The sequence below is a fragment of the Chlorocebus sabaeus genome, chromosome 22 (assembly GCF_047675955.1).
Source record: "Chlorocebus sabaeus isolate Y175 chromosome 22, mChlSab1.0.hap1, whole genome shotgun sequence".
Lineage (NCBI taxonomy): Eukaryota > Metazoa > Chordata > Mammalia > Primates > Cercopithecidae > Chlorocebus > Chlorocebus sabaeus.
The window spans coordinates 41,421,618-41,437,163 of NC_132925.1; the positions used below are offsets into that span (position 1 = coordinate 41,421,618).

Below are 15,546 nucleotides of genomic sequence, written 5' to 3' on the forward strand. Positions count from 1 at the left end.
TTTGAAACTTCTTTCTTATCTCTCTTATGGAAGACAGAGAAGACCTCAAAAGTGTATGTGTGTCAAAAGGTTCTAGAGAAGATCTAGGGCTAGTTGAATAGTTCCAAGTGTCTCTTGCTCTTTGTGAAAGCTGGAAATGAAGCAGGTAAGGGCCTCTCCCTTCCCAAAGAATAGCTGATGGCATCTTGCCTGTTCTATAGAACTCCTTCGCCTCAAAACTTCTGGGTTATACAGCATGCAGATAATAATGTTTTATCTCTTACCCATTCATAGAGGGTAAAAGAGAGCAGGCACTAAACACAGCCTCCTTTTAAACTGGTTTTTAAAAAACTAACTCTGTGGCTCGGCGCACTGGCTCACACCTGTAATCCCAGCACTTTGGGAGGCCAAGGTGAGTGGATCACCTGAGGTCCAGAGTTCGAGACTAGCCTGGCCAATATGGTGAAACCCCATTTCTACTAAAAATACAAAAATTAGCCAGGTGTGGTGGTGTGTACTTATAGTCTCAGCTACTTGGGAGGTGAGGCAGGAGCCTGAACCCGGGAGGTGGAGGTTGCAGTGAGCCGAGATCATGCCACTGCACTCCAGCCTGAGTGACAGAGTGTGACTCCGCCTCAAAACAACAACAACAAAAAACTACCTCTGTTTCTAACTTCTAATTGACTATAGATTATAGTGTTTAATACTGCATCATCAATATTTTAAATATCATTTCATACTATTAGTATGAAAAACATAGTAATCATTAAAATTACATCTGTTAGAATATTTAATCTGTCAGAAAACCGGGTTTGGGAAACAATTTAGGTATGTAGGCTATGAAATATGGCAAAAATGAAAAGACTATAGAGCATGAAGGGTGGAAGTAAAGTACAAACCAGAAAGACAGGACAAAAGTGAGGTTTGGTGATTTAAATAGGGACTAAATTGTAAACAGATGTGCTTACTGGATTCATGTTTTACTTTCATGTTTGAAAACATTAGGAACTGATGTGATTTCGAATGTAATTCCCCCATTTATTATTAAATAACATCTAGTTATTTTATTCAGAGTTTCTATAATCACTCAAAAATCAAACAATTATTCTTCCAACTGGTTTCTTTGTAAGAATTAGTAGGCACTGGACCACCTGGCCTCTGTATTACACTTCTGAAAATAAAATGACTGATCAGATGTCATATTCTGAAAATAAGTAAATTCCATGATTTACATTTAATCAGTCTGAATTTTTATCATTAAAGTGGGAGTTGACCAAACTTTCTGCTGCCAAGACACTGTGCCTCAGAGGGAGAGAAAAAAGATACTATTCTGCATTTAAGAAGCTCAGTTTCAAGGTGAAATCAACAAATGTAATTAAAACACTTAAAAATCAGCACTATGATAGAGGTAGGTAAATTGTAAGGTTTCTCTAAGAGAACTAGAGCAGCTGTTAGTTGCTTCAGAAAACTTTGCTGAAGAAGAGTACTTAAGAGACAATAAAGTTTCTGAATATGAGAAATGACTAAATAAAAAAGAAACCACTATGAAAGTGCATTAGCAAGGGTGTGACTATAAAAGAATGCCTCTTGCTGAATCTAAAGAACACTAATCAATCCGAACCCGTAAGTGTGACTGGTGGGCAGTCCCTCTCCCAAAACCATGGGAGGGGGAAATTACTGAGATAAGACCTGAGCACAAAAAGACAGAAATAACCTTTGAAAAAAAACCAAGCTACAAAGGAAGCAAGAGACATTTGCATGAACTGTAACAACTAATAGAAGAGGGAAGGTGCTGAACTGGAGCAAACTGAAAATTAAAAAATTAAATAGAATCCAACAGGTTAGAACTGCATTTCAGTATATTCTGGAACCTCAAATGCAAAAATACTGGAAAGGTAACAAACACAAAATGTGAGACTTAAATAATTTTTGCTTCACCGTTTATCTTTTTTAATGGAAATATTTATAACTCTTCTGGTCACATAAAGAAAGCAATGGAATTTCTATTTTAAAATAATGGAATATTAGATTCCATAGAATTTTTCCACTTAGAAGTGGGAAAAAATGTGTAATCCTGGGCTACTTTTAAATAGAGATTTTAATATTGAAAGAGAGAGTATATGAGCAAATTTGGCAACTATTGTGGGACTAAACATTAATGCTCTGAATCCATGTATAAGGGTGCCTTTAAATTTAAGATGCCCGATAACTAAGGATGACAGCAGGTAGAACCCATAAGTAATACCCACTCTATCTGAATTCACCACCAAAGGCAATACCAAGAGCACTTCAGATTCTTTGGGTAGAAAAATATATACTGTGACTCAAAAAGTACTCAATATTTCCCATATTTATCTAACCACAGAAATGCTTTTTTTTTAAAAAAAAAAAAACAGTTTGTAAGATAGGCAATAAACTTGGAGTAATAATAGATCGATAACACTTGCCTCTCAGTATTATCTATTTAACGCATCTATTTGTCTAGCTAGATTTGTAAATTTTCAAGGACAGAAAATGTGCCATACGCATTTTTCCTCCTATCATTTTCTAAGTGCCAGAAAATATGCTAAAAACTTTGTATTATCTCAAATTTTACATTATCTTGATCATACAAGTGTATAAACTATTATTCTCGTTTTATATATTGGAAGTTTGAGGCTGAGAGAGGTGGGGCATTGTCCAAGTTCACTCAACCAGTAAGTTGCTGAAATGAGATACAAACTGGAATCTGTTAAACTGCCAGGGGATGGATCCCCTGGCATATACTAGGCACTTGATATGTATTTAAAAATTAATTCTTTTCTTTGCTACCAATAATATTCACACCCAATAATATTTTAAATCCATCTTTAATTCTTCCCTGAAGAAAACGTTCATCAATTAACAGGATACCCACTAAGAGACACAGTTAGCTAGAGTGATTTCAATGTCTTCAACTCTGTGACTACATAGTATTTTGAACCCCAGAGCTATTTTTAAATGTTTTTATAACTGAGAAATGTATCTGCAGTTATTAAAAGAATAGTTTCAGTTTTCTTTAAAAAACTAACTTCTGTAAAATGCCAGTTTCATTTTAATGAACTAAAGCTTGGCTGTAAGTTAGGCTGCATGAAAAAGTCACCTCTGAAACAGTTCTTCTTTATCATAAATTACCTAGCAGCTAAGTTACTTTTTCTTGTTCTGTGACCTCAGAGAATCTGGATTGGTTAGTCATTTCAGAAAGTGGGCTACGTCTTCAGTATTTCCTTTTCAGTCTACTTGAAATAAATGCCAAACTATATCATAATTCAATGAAGATATCCATCCATGCCATATTTATTCAGGAAAATCAGGTTAACAGACTTAAACTCTTATATGCATACATATTATTGTTATAATTATATACACACAATCATGATAACTATTGGTTTTGAGGGTTTAATAATATAACTATCATTGGCTTCCTTTGTAGGCTTGTCCCCTCCCCAAATATCTTAAGTGGATAGGATTGTATATTTAACACATCAGAATCCTGTCTTATGTCCTTTGCTTTGAAAGTGCATTTGGTTCCTGGAGTGTTGGTAACCAGAAATGTACAGAAAAAGAACGAAAAGATAACAATAAACATACTAGGAAATTTTTAAAAAATCACCTAAATTTCAATTCAACTGTACTCTAGTAAGATTCTCTGATCATCAATCCCCTTACCAAAATTTTTTACCTGAAACTCCTCTGCAAAGCAATCACAGCAGATGGAAGCTTCTTTAATCTCTTCCTCGTCTGAAAACCCTTCCAATAGGCTTGAATTAAGCATGCTGCTTGATGTAGTTTCTGAAATTAAATGCCAAAAACAACTTAGAGATATCTCTAGGAAGGTCTTAAAAAAAATACCTCTTAAAGTATCAGGCCAGGGCAAGTATTAATCTCTAGCTCTAACAAGATGGGTAGGGATATTAAACCTTACCTCCCAAAGGAGGTATGTTAGGCTCGATGAGGCAATTTCTAGAACATACTCAAGATATAGTCTAGTTAGCTCCAAATTCTCCCTGGATAATCTCACTTCCATTTCCTTTTCAAAGATTTTATAGTCCGCCTGACCTTTCATAATCTTTTTTGAGCTACCATGTTAATGTTTTTATTTAATAGGCAATCAACCTAGTTAGGTTCAAACTATAAGCTCTGTTGACCATTGTGGATGGTTGCTTGAATCTCTGTCTAGTTCTGTAAGCTTTTGGTATGCTATTCTCCTGATGGACCATTGGGCTTAAAAGGTCAGTGAGCTGTCTGAGTTCTTGACTGAATTCTGTTACAGTCTCCTGTTTACTTAGTAGACTTCTGAGTCCTCACATGGAATGAAAAAGGGTACAGCTATTAATAATAAAATGTGATTTCTATGATTTTGTTACCTAATCAATATGAATTTGAGCACACGCATAGTTTTGAGATTAATCTAAACTCATGATGGTTCATATATACAGAAAAAATAAATTCCCTTCTTCTGCATTCTTCCTTCCAGCCTCCCCCAACCCATTCTCCTGCCTTACTGGACTTCTTTTCATGGTTTCTGCTTGTATTTTTAAATTTATTGCCTTTTTGGTTTTGGATTTTAGATACACAATGTCCCCTTTTCCTTTTAAATTAAAAAATATCTTTAGTCATTTTAGACGTTTTCCATATTTAAGTCTTTATCTGGAAATCAGAAAGCTATATGCCTCTTCCTGTTGGAATGGGCTATTTACAGCCATCATTTTGAGTATACTAGAGGAAGTATGATGAAATAATCAATAACCTGCTGCCTCAAATTTCTAAATAATTTTTATTAAGACCATTTCTTACACAAAGGAAAAGGTGTTATTGTTGTATCTCAAAGAACAAGAAGGGTAGCCATAGGTGACCATAAATAACAGTTTGCTACCATTAGAGATTTTTTTGGAAAAACAATTTTAAAATTTTAAATAGCTTATAGATAAAATAAGATAAACATCAGAGATGGGGCTTTCATGAAAAATGCTGAGTGAAACTGATGTGGCAGTATCTATAAACAGATGAAAATGGGAGATTGAAATTATGTTTTTCAGCAGGTTGAAGGCGGAGAGATACAATTTTGTAACATTATATTTTAAAGATGGGGTTTTGCTACGTTGACCAGGCTGGGGTGCAGGGGCTATTCATGGGTGTGATCATAGGGCAGTCTCCAATCCTGGACTCAAGCGATCCTCCTGCCTCAACTTCCTGAGAAAAAATTTTAAAGATATTTCTATTTTGGGAGTATTTTGCTTGAAGTCTTAAGAGAAAGAAAGTGAGGAATATTTAAGGAAAACTAAGGTTTAATACAGTCAGCGAATATCATGCAATTTTTTTTTTTTTTTTTCTGTAACTTAATACCTGCTCTTCTACTTCCTGACAGACCGTTGGGCTTAAAAGGCCAACGAGCTGTCTAAGTTCTTGACTGAATTCGGTCCCAGTTTCCTGTTTACTTAGTAGACTTCTGAGTCCTGAAATAGAATAGCAAAACGTACAACTATTATTATAACAATAAAATATGATTTTGTTATCTAATCAGTATTAATTTGAAGCCAAAAAGTCTGGCTTAAAAACAAATGAAAACAAGATTAATCACATGATTTTTCTTTTTCCTTTTCTCAGAGACTTCCAGGTTGAAATCTTTAAGATATTCCTCCCTCCTGAGAATTCTTCCGTGCTCAATTGTGGGATCTGATAAAAAGAAAATCAGTCTAGACAATCTCTTTAATAAAAAAAAAAAAAAAGGAGGAGGATGGAATCACTGCGGTAAATCAAAAAGTAGAGATAATTTTTTTTTTATTTGAACATAAATACTTTAAGTGGAAACATTTTAAAGGTAAATTACTACAGACACATATTCAGTAAAAGCTTGTCCTGTGGAAGCACTCATGCAGATTATTATTAGTCATTATTAGTTGAAAAAGATTATTAAATATAAACATATGATAACATATATAATTTGGGGCAAATCAATAGGTTCCTGGGAAAACATTATAGGTGAAGTGCTACAACACTAGGATAGTACATTTTCATGCCAAAATAATACATAGCAGTAGTAAAAGGTACAAAGTAAGTACCATTTCCAGGTACTTGAAATGGTGTATTATAATGTGTGTATTCAAAATAAATACATAAGATAAAATTGCCTTGTAGTGTATAATTGGGGAAACCACTGTATGGATCTTTTAATGCCTTATACTCTCTTCAAGACCCAAGTTCTCAGCAGTATTAATAATTGTAAAATATCTTCAGGAACCTGAATTAGTTCTGCTATTGAGATATAAGTCAAAGAAAGGGAGAAGGATTCAGGTAAAATTCCTTTATAACAACTCTGTTGGACATTCACATTTCTTTAGGAATTGAATTACAGAATTGGAAAATGTCTGTCTGGCACAGTATCAACTAAAGAACTCTATTACTGGTACTTTTCCTCTCTATTCCTACAATACCCCCAGTAATGACTAATGCAAGGTACATTATTACAATGTCTTCAAAATCATCAAGAATGATAAAGACTTTTCTAGTAGTTTAGGTATTAAATACATCATATTATATTCTAACTTTTAAAAATTCCCATACAGTATCACCCTATATTAATAAGTATATTTAATGGACTAGAATCCCATTTTCTGACCATGTTGAATAAGAAAAATAGGTTATAATACATATATGGCTCTGGTCATCAAAGAAATAAAACAAAGATAACGTATAACTTTGCTTGGCAATTAAAAAATATATATACTACCTTTGTGATCTTGGACAAATTACCATGTCTATTTCTATATCTATAAAATAAGGATAAGAATATCTATCCCATAGGATTGTTGTGAAGATTAAATATTTTAACGCATGTAAAATATATAGAATGTGCCTGACACACAGTGAATGCTCAATTAAATGAAATCTATTATATAAGAATGTTAATACACTTACTCCTTTCATCCTCAAAATGTCTGACTTTTAATTCACATATGTATTTGAATTTGGAGGTAAGGCAATGTTTTTTTGTTTGTTTTTGAGGAAAGACAGTGTTGAGTAATTTTGGATAGTTCAAAATACCATAAGGGCTACTGGCCTCTCAAGCACAGCTCCATTTTCTCCACTAAAGCTGGTCTTGCTAAGGTCACTGATCTTTTTGGTCATTATTTTACTATACTATATGGTATATCCAACACATAACCTTTTTGTCAGAGAGGGAGTAAATATTCATTGCAACCTGATCAGAAAGGTATCTTCCACTTGCTATCTGTAGTGACATGAAGATAGCTTGATTATATAAAGACTTCTTTTTTTTTCTGAATTGGTATAAAAATTGATGCCAATTTTTATGTAGAGTTTTATCTACATAGTTATCAACTCTTTAAAATATAAGAATTTTGTTTTTCATAAACCATCAATAAAAATTTTCTTTTTGAGAATCCCAAGTAAAGAAAGAATGAATGTACTACCTTTGTAGCAGGTACTTTGTCTCAGTAAAATCAAAATTTCCTGATGGGATTCAGCCATCAACAGTAGGAGTTTTGTAGCAGTACTTCTTATGACTGGACTAGGAGTTGAAAAAAGCTTGAAAATAACTTCATCTAAAATTGAATACAGGGCTTTTCTTCCTATTCTGAGTAAATCACCACTAATAGAACAAAATAAAAAAAAAGTGCCATTACTAATTGATGCACAGGTATCACAACAAATTTAAAATAAAAGATTCAGTAACTTGATGCCGGACTGTGTCCTGATCCAAGAATATAACCACTTTTTAAAATATATGTTGGTTCCAATAATATATCATATTCAGTCACTTAATATTTATTGAACTCCTACTATGTGCAAGGTACCATGTGTGCTAGGTACAATACAGAATACAAAGTAGCCAAAGGCCCTCTCCTTAGAGAAGCTTGCAATCAAATCAAGGAGGAAAGATAAATGTGCAAAATACTAAATAATAAATAATTTAAAAGCTTCAAGGCAATGATAAAAGTGAAATCAAGACATGTACACAGTTAATTGTTAAATGATGTACAAAGACAAAAATGCCATAGGAATTCTACCATGTGCTTAATATAGGAGAAACTTAAAATCTTTCCTTGGTATTTCCTTTATTATACTAACAAACCATCTTATATTACTGATGTCATGAAAAATTATCTAAAACTTAGAAATAGTCAAAAGAAAAAGGTTAGTAAGTGTCCTTTTATTTACCACCTTAAGGAGTATGTGATTTTCTAGGCATATGTACCTCTGTTTAATTTTCTACTCACTAGTAAAATATTTTACAATTCTGTAAAAATAGAGGTTGGCTGGTAGAAAAGAATGCCAAAGATTCTTATCTAAGAGCAATGTAAACAGACTCTTATTCAAAGCAATACAAATGATTTCTGTCCAGTAGAAAAGGTAATTCTAAAGGCTACATTGCTTTATAAGTCATATTTTCCTATTAGCAAATTTTTAAAAATCTATCAGCAAATTTATTTCTATATTCCTTCAACAAACCAACTCCATAAATCTATTTTCCTCAAATTCTCCTTTGAACCTGTATAAATATCTTACTTGTTCCCTCATTAACGAGTTGAATAAAATTTTGAGCAGTCAAATTTTATATTTGTATAAGACTCATGTTTGAGCTTTTTGAAAACTATACTTTAATAGTTACTAAAATAATTTTGTTAAGAGAAAAGAGATCAGCAACATATCTTAAATGTAAAAATCTCTGGGTTGAAAGACTTTATAAAGTTATCCAATTAAAATATGTGAGAATCTTTGTGACATCTACTTCTGTGCCCCTGTGTCTCTTAAATGCTATTCCCTATGCCTAGGATGCTCACCCTTTCCCATCAGTCAATGTCATCACACCATTCAAAACTCAGATAAAAAATATGCTCATCTCAGAAAGCCTTCTACAGATATCCCTATCCCAATCTTATCATATCTTTACTCCATATCCCACCAAGAGTTTGTGTTATAATGTAATACAGTAGTTTAAATGCTTTTAGATGCTCTTCAACCTCCTAATCTTAAAGACATCCTCTCTATACCACTACCATCTTATCTCTCTGCTTCTCTTCTAATCCAAACTTCTCTGATGCCCTCAAACCACTGCATCTAGTTTTCATTTTTTACTATTTCATTATACTATCCTTGTTAAGTTCATTTCATCAGTATAACTTCCCAAATGTCAAGTCACATATATATCATGAGTGATTCTTTTCCTAGACTTGTTTGTATCTGATACTTTCTACTTAGCTTCTGTGATACAAAGTTCTGGTCTCCCCTCTACTTTCCACCCATACTTTTCCGATCATTCTTTTTCATTTGTCTTTATGGGCTCCACTTCCCCAATATAACCCTAAAAGGTTATTCCCCAAGATTCCATTTTCAAGTCATTTATTTTCTCACTGTATTCATAATTCCTATCAATCTCACTTTCTGTCATGTTTTTCACTACCATGTATAAGCTGATTTGTAAATCTGTAACTCTGGTCCCCACCTCTTCCAGAAGTTAGTTTACTTATTCACCTGATGGACATTTGAGTTATAGCTAGTCCTTGGTTTTTACAAATAAAGCTCAATGAACATTTGTGTATAAGTCTTTATATAGATACTTACTTTTACTGCCTGTTGAATTACCTATACTCAACATAACCAACATTGAATTCATCATCTGTCTCACAAAACCAACTCCTTATATATTCTACATACCACAGTCTGTCTAATCACTCAATACAGAAAACTTGGTATCATATCCGACTGCACCATTTATTTTACCTACCCCATATCAAAACATTTACCAAGTCCTCATAATTTTTGTTTTTAATAGCTTTTTAAAAATATAATTGATATACAACAAACTGTACACATGTAAAGCATATAATTTCATCAGTTTGACCTGTTTCACCAATATAAAACAAGAAAATGAATATATCCATGACCCCTAAAAGCTTCCTTGTATTTCACTGTAGTTCCTCCCTTGTTGCCTTCCCTGTCATTCTATGCCCAGGCAACCACCGATCTGCTCTCTGAGAAAGTTCCCTTCTATTACTACTTTGCTGAGAGGCCTTTTTTAAAAATTAAAATCGGGGTAGATAATGGATTTTGTCAAAAGCTTTTTCTGTATCTACTGATATGATGGTATTTTTTTTTTTTTCATTTTTAGCTTGTTAACATAAGTTACAATGACTGACTTTAGAATATTAAACCAGCCCTGAATCCTGGGATAAACCAGACTAATTCACGATGTATTAACTTTTTAATATATTGCTGAATTCGACTTATTAAAATTTTGTTCAGAACATTTGTATCTATGTTTATGAGTACATTGATGCATAGTTTTCTTATAATGTCTTTGTTTGGTTTTGTATCAGGATCATGCTGACCTCATAGAATGAGTTGACAGTGTTTCCTCCTTCTCGACTTTCTAGAAAAGTTTGCTTAAGATTATTATTTCTTCCTGAAGTGTTTAATAGAATTTACCAGTGAAAAAGTCATCCAGACCTGGAGTTCTCTTTGTGGGAAGGTTTTTAGCTACAAATTCAATTTTTCTTTATAGCTATCTATATTTGGGTATATATTTGGATTCTCTATTGTTTCTTCAGTAAATTTTGGTAGTTTGTGTCTTTTAATCAAATTGTCCATTTCATCTAAGTTGTTAAATTTATAAGCATAAAGTTGTTCATATTATTCCCTTGTGATATTTTTAGTATCTGCAGGCTTTGTTACAATGTTACCTCTCTAATTCCTGAGATTGGTCATTTGTATTATTTCTTTTCCTTTCCCTATTAATCTTAATCTTGCTACAGGTTTCTTCTTTTCAAAGAGCCAGTTTTGGTTTAATTTGCTTTCTCAAAGAACTTCAATCTTCTCAAAGATCCAGTTTATGGTTTATTTTTCTCTCACTTTTGCTTACTATTTTATTGATTTCTGCTCAACCTTTATCATTTTCTTTCTTCTGCTTAGAGTTTAATTCCCTCTTCTTTTCCTAGTTTCTTAAAGGGGAAAGCTGAGGTCAATGATTTGAGATTTTTCTTCTTTTCTAATATATAGGCATTAGTGATATAAATTTTCCCCTAAATATCATTCTGCTTTAATTAAGAATTTCCCCAGAAATTCTCATGTTGTGTTTTTATTTCCATTCATTTAAAAATAATTTCTAATTTCACTTTTGATTTCTCCTTTGTCTTGTGAATTATTTAGATGAATGTTATTATGTCCCACATATTTAGGGACTTTTCAGAGATCTTCTTGGTATGAATTTCCAACTTAATTCCGTTGAGGCCAGAGAACATACTTTGTATAACTGAAATCCCTTTATGTTTTTCTTGTTTTTGAGACAGGGTCTCGCTCTGTCGCCTAGGCTGGAGTGTACTGACATGATCTCAACTCACTGCAACCTCTGCTTCCTGGGCTTAAGTGATTCTCGCACCTCAGCATCCAAGTAGCTGGGACTAGAGGCACGTGCCACCATGCCCAGCTAATTTTTTGTACTTTTTGTAGAGTTGGGGTTTTGTCATGCTCCCCAGGCTGGTCTCAAACTCCTGCAGTGCTCTGCTCACCTCAGCCTCCCAAAGTGCTGAGATTACAGGCGTGAGCCACTGTGTCTGGCCCCTTTTATGTTTCTTGAGACTTTATTTATGGCCTGGAATATGTATCCTTCTTTGTAAATGTTCCATCTGCATTTGAAAAGAACATGTATTCTGTACTGTTTGGTAGAATGTTTGTAAAATGTCAATCAGGTCAAATTGGTTGATATTACTGTTCAGATCTTCTGTGGTCATACTAATTTTTTGTCTACTTATTCTATTAAATATCAAAAGAGGTCTATTAATATCTTTTGCTCTAATTGAGGATTTCTTCTTGTAGTTCTTGTCAATTTTTGCTTGTGTATTTTAAAACTCTATTAGGTAAATAAACACATCCTTTTGATGAACTGACTTTTTTCTGATTATAAAATAACTTTCTTTAGCACTAGTAATATTCTTTGTTCTGTAACTTACTTTATCTGATACTAATACAGGTACTTCAACTTTCTGTAGTATAAGCATGGTATATCTTGTTCCACCCCATTACTTTTAACCTATTTGTGTCTTTATATCTAAGGTGCATTTCTGGTAGACAGCATATAGTAGGTTTGTACTTTTTAAATCCAATCTGCCAATCTGTCTTTTAACTTTAGTTTTTCAACATTTACGTCTAATATAGATAGGTTTAAATCTACCACTTGGTTTTGTTTCTCCTTTGTTCTTTTTTTTTACTTCCTTCTTCTGGATTGCATATTTTTTAATGATTCATTTTTATTGCCTTTGTTGGTTTACCAGATGTAAATTCTTTGTTTTGCTATTTTCTTCATTGCTTTGAGGTTCAAAGTATACATTTCAATTTATCACAGTCTTATCACTTATCATAGTGATATTGTACCACTTCATGTATAGTATAAAAGCTTTACATCAGTATACTTCCATTTATCTCCTCCCAGCCTTCATGCCCTTTTGGAATACATTCTACTTATACATATGTTCCTCAAGTACATTATTATTTTTGTGTAGGCAAATATAGATATATTAAAATAATATAAGAAAAACTATCTTATATGTTTATGTAATCACCATTTCCGATACTCTATTTCTTTGTGTAGACGAATTTCCTTTCTGGTGGAAGGACTTCTTTGAATATTTTTTGTAGTGTTGGTCTGCTAATGATTTCTGAAGAAGTATTTCATCTTTGCTTTTGAATATATTTCTGCTGAGTATAAAATTCTAATTTGACAGTTTTCTTTTTCAATATTCAACTGTCTTTTTACTTGTGGTGTTTCTGATAAGAAAGTTGCTGTCATCCTCATCTCTATTTCTCTATATAATGTTTTTTCATCTCTGGTTGCTTTTAAGATTTTTCTCTTTATCACTGGTTTGAGCATTTTGATTATGATGTGCCTCAATGTAGAATTTTCTTCATATTTATTGCCCTTGGGGTTTGATGACCTTTTTGAATCTGCATGTTTATAGTTTTCATCAAATTTGGAAAATGTTAAGCCATTACTTCTTCACACATTTTTTTGTGACCCTACTGCCTATTTTATGTACTCTGATTACACCTACGTAAGGTTGCTCAAAGTTGTCCCACAGTTCACTGACATGCTTTTATTTCCTTCTGTTTCTTTTTTGTTTCATTTTGGATAGTTTCTACTGATATGCCTTAAAGTTCACTAATCTGTAATGTTAATCTGCTGTTAATCCCATCCAGTGTATTTTTCATCTCAGATATTGTAGATTTCATCTCTAGAAATTCGCTTTGCGGCTTATATGTCTGTATTCAACTTTTTAAATATATGGAATATGGTTATATGGTTATAATAACTAGTGTCCTTGTCTGTTAATGCCAACATATGTATCAGTCTTGATTAACTAATTCTTCTCATTTTAGATCCTGTTTTCTTGTTTATTTGCATGCCCAGTACTTCAGTACCAGTAAAATCAAATCACCTGTTGAATCGTAGTATGTTTTGTAGCATAGTCATGACTGCAGAATCCATCAGTTTGTAGTAACGGCAAGAAATAGTTATTTTGCAGTAATAAAGAAACAGAAAAAAAGAGTCATCAAAGCAAATATTCTATGATGACACAGGTGGGACTTTTCTCACCCTTTTAAAAGCCAAATCGAAAGATTTCTAGTGAACTTCCTACCTTTGTATAACCTACAGTAAAAAAAAAAATTAAAATACAGCCAGGTTCAATAACCACATGCAGTTAAGTTACTTGGAAACAGTTTGACCTTTTTGGGTCTTGCTTTTATGATCTGGAATAGTGCTCATTCTAATGTGAATTATTCCTCACTACTGGGGTAAAACCTTCCTGAACACTGTACCCAATGACCCATTGTTTATGAGACTTTCCAGTTTGGCTGTTGGAAACAGGTACTATTTCTGGCCCTGTGTGAGCTCCTTGCACTGTTCCTTTTAGTCCTTTTGGATTATTGTTTTCCCTGGCGTTGGGTAGTTCCTTACATATATGTGCAGATCAGTACTCTACTTAATACTTGAAGGATACCGTCTGCAGATCTCTGGGGTTCTCTATGTGTATAGCTCTCTTCTCTAGTATTCTGACTTGTGAACTCTAGTCATCTTGTTCTCTCCAGACTCTGGGCTCTATTGCTTCAACTCAAGCTTGCTAGGATGCCTCTGCCTATATTTCAACCTGAAAACTCTCTCAATACTGTAAGTTAGAGCATTGTAAGACTTACCTTGTTTATTCCTTTTTCTCTGGGCTTACTTTCTTTCACTGACTGATATCCAGTTTCTTAAAAAATTATGTTTCATGTTTTTGTCCTTTTACTCAGATGGGAGGATAAATGCATCCCTACTATTCCATCTTGATCAGTAAAGTCTTGATGTTTTAAATTCTTTTTTTTTTTTTTTTTTTTTTTTTTTTTTTTTGAGACGGAGTCTCGCTCTGTCGCCCAGGCTGGAGTGCAGTGGCCGGATCTTAGCTCACTACAAGCTCCGTCTCCCGGGTTTACGCCATTCTCCTGCCTCAACCTCCCGAGTAGCTGGGACTACAGGTGCCCACCACCACGCCCAGCTAATTTTTTGTATTTTTTTTAGTAGAGACGGGGTTTCACTGTGTTAGCCAGGATGGTCTCCATCTCCTGACCTCGTGATCTGCCCATCTTGGCCTCCCAAAGTACTGTGCTTACAGGCTTGAGCCACCGCACCCAGCCTAATTCATTATTTTAAAAACTCCATATCCCAGGTACCAATGCCCAAGGACAAGATATCATTACTTCACTTGGATTAGTATGATTGCCTTTTTTGTCTAGAGTTTTCTTTTTTTCTTTTTTCTTTTTTTTTTGAGACAGAGTCTCGCTCTGTCGGAGTGCAGTGGCATGATCTGTGCAGTGGCGCGATCTCGACTCACTGCAAGCTCCGCCTCCCGGGTTCACGCCACTCTCCTGCCTCAGCCTCCTGAGTAGCTGGGACTACAGGCACCCGCCACCGCACCCGGCTAATTTTTTGTGTGTTTTTAGTAGAGACGAGGTTTCACCGTGATCTCGATCTCCTGACCTTGTGATCCGCCCGCCTCGGCCTCCCAAAGTGCTGGGATTACAGGCGTGAGCCACCGCGCCCGGCCTTGTCTAGAGTTTTCTTCCCCTTAATCTTTCCTTCACATAGTCACCAGAGTAACAAAACTGAAATGTAATCTGACCACTTTCGTCTACTTTAAAAATCTTCAATGGTCCCCGTTGCCTATAGGATAAAACTTCATTTCCTTAACACAGCATATAAATTCTTCATGACTTTGAGGCCCAGCCGAGCTTGCTAGCCACTGCCCTATATGGAACTTTAAATCCCAACAATAATGAATTTGTACCTACTTTTCATCCTCAGCATGTTGTTTCTTATCTCTGTATTTTTGCTTATGTTGCCTGGAAATACTGCTTTCTCTTTCTCCTCTTCCTCCCTGGCCAATATACCATCCTTGAAGTTTCATCTCAGATTTTACCTTCTCCAGAAGCATCTCCCCTCAGTTTGGATTAGAAGGTCCTTTAACATTTATGGTCACTTTTAATATTGTAACAATGTAT

The 15,546-nt window shown here is 34.2% G+C and overlaps 1 protein-coding gene across 1 annotated transcript in view; it reads right to left on the bottom strand.

Moving 5' to 3' along the window:
• Positions 1–15,546, bottom strand: part of IQCB1 (IQ motif containing B1) — a 73,638-nt gene that overhangs the window by 25,612 nt on the left and 32,480 nt on the right. Inside the window, exons 8-10 of the mRNA XM_007985637.3 lie at positions 7,431–7,609; positions 5,344–5,453; positions 3,680–3,789 (exon numbers count right to left, since the gene is read on the bottom strand). Coding sequence (XP_007983828.3) covers positions 3,680–3,789; positions 5,344–5,453; positions 7,431–7,609 — 399 coding nt within the window. The remainder of the gene's footprint in view (positions 1–3,679; positions 3,790–5,343; positions 5,454–7,430; positions 7,610–15,546) is intronic.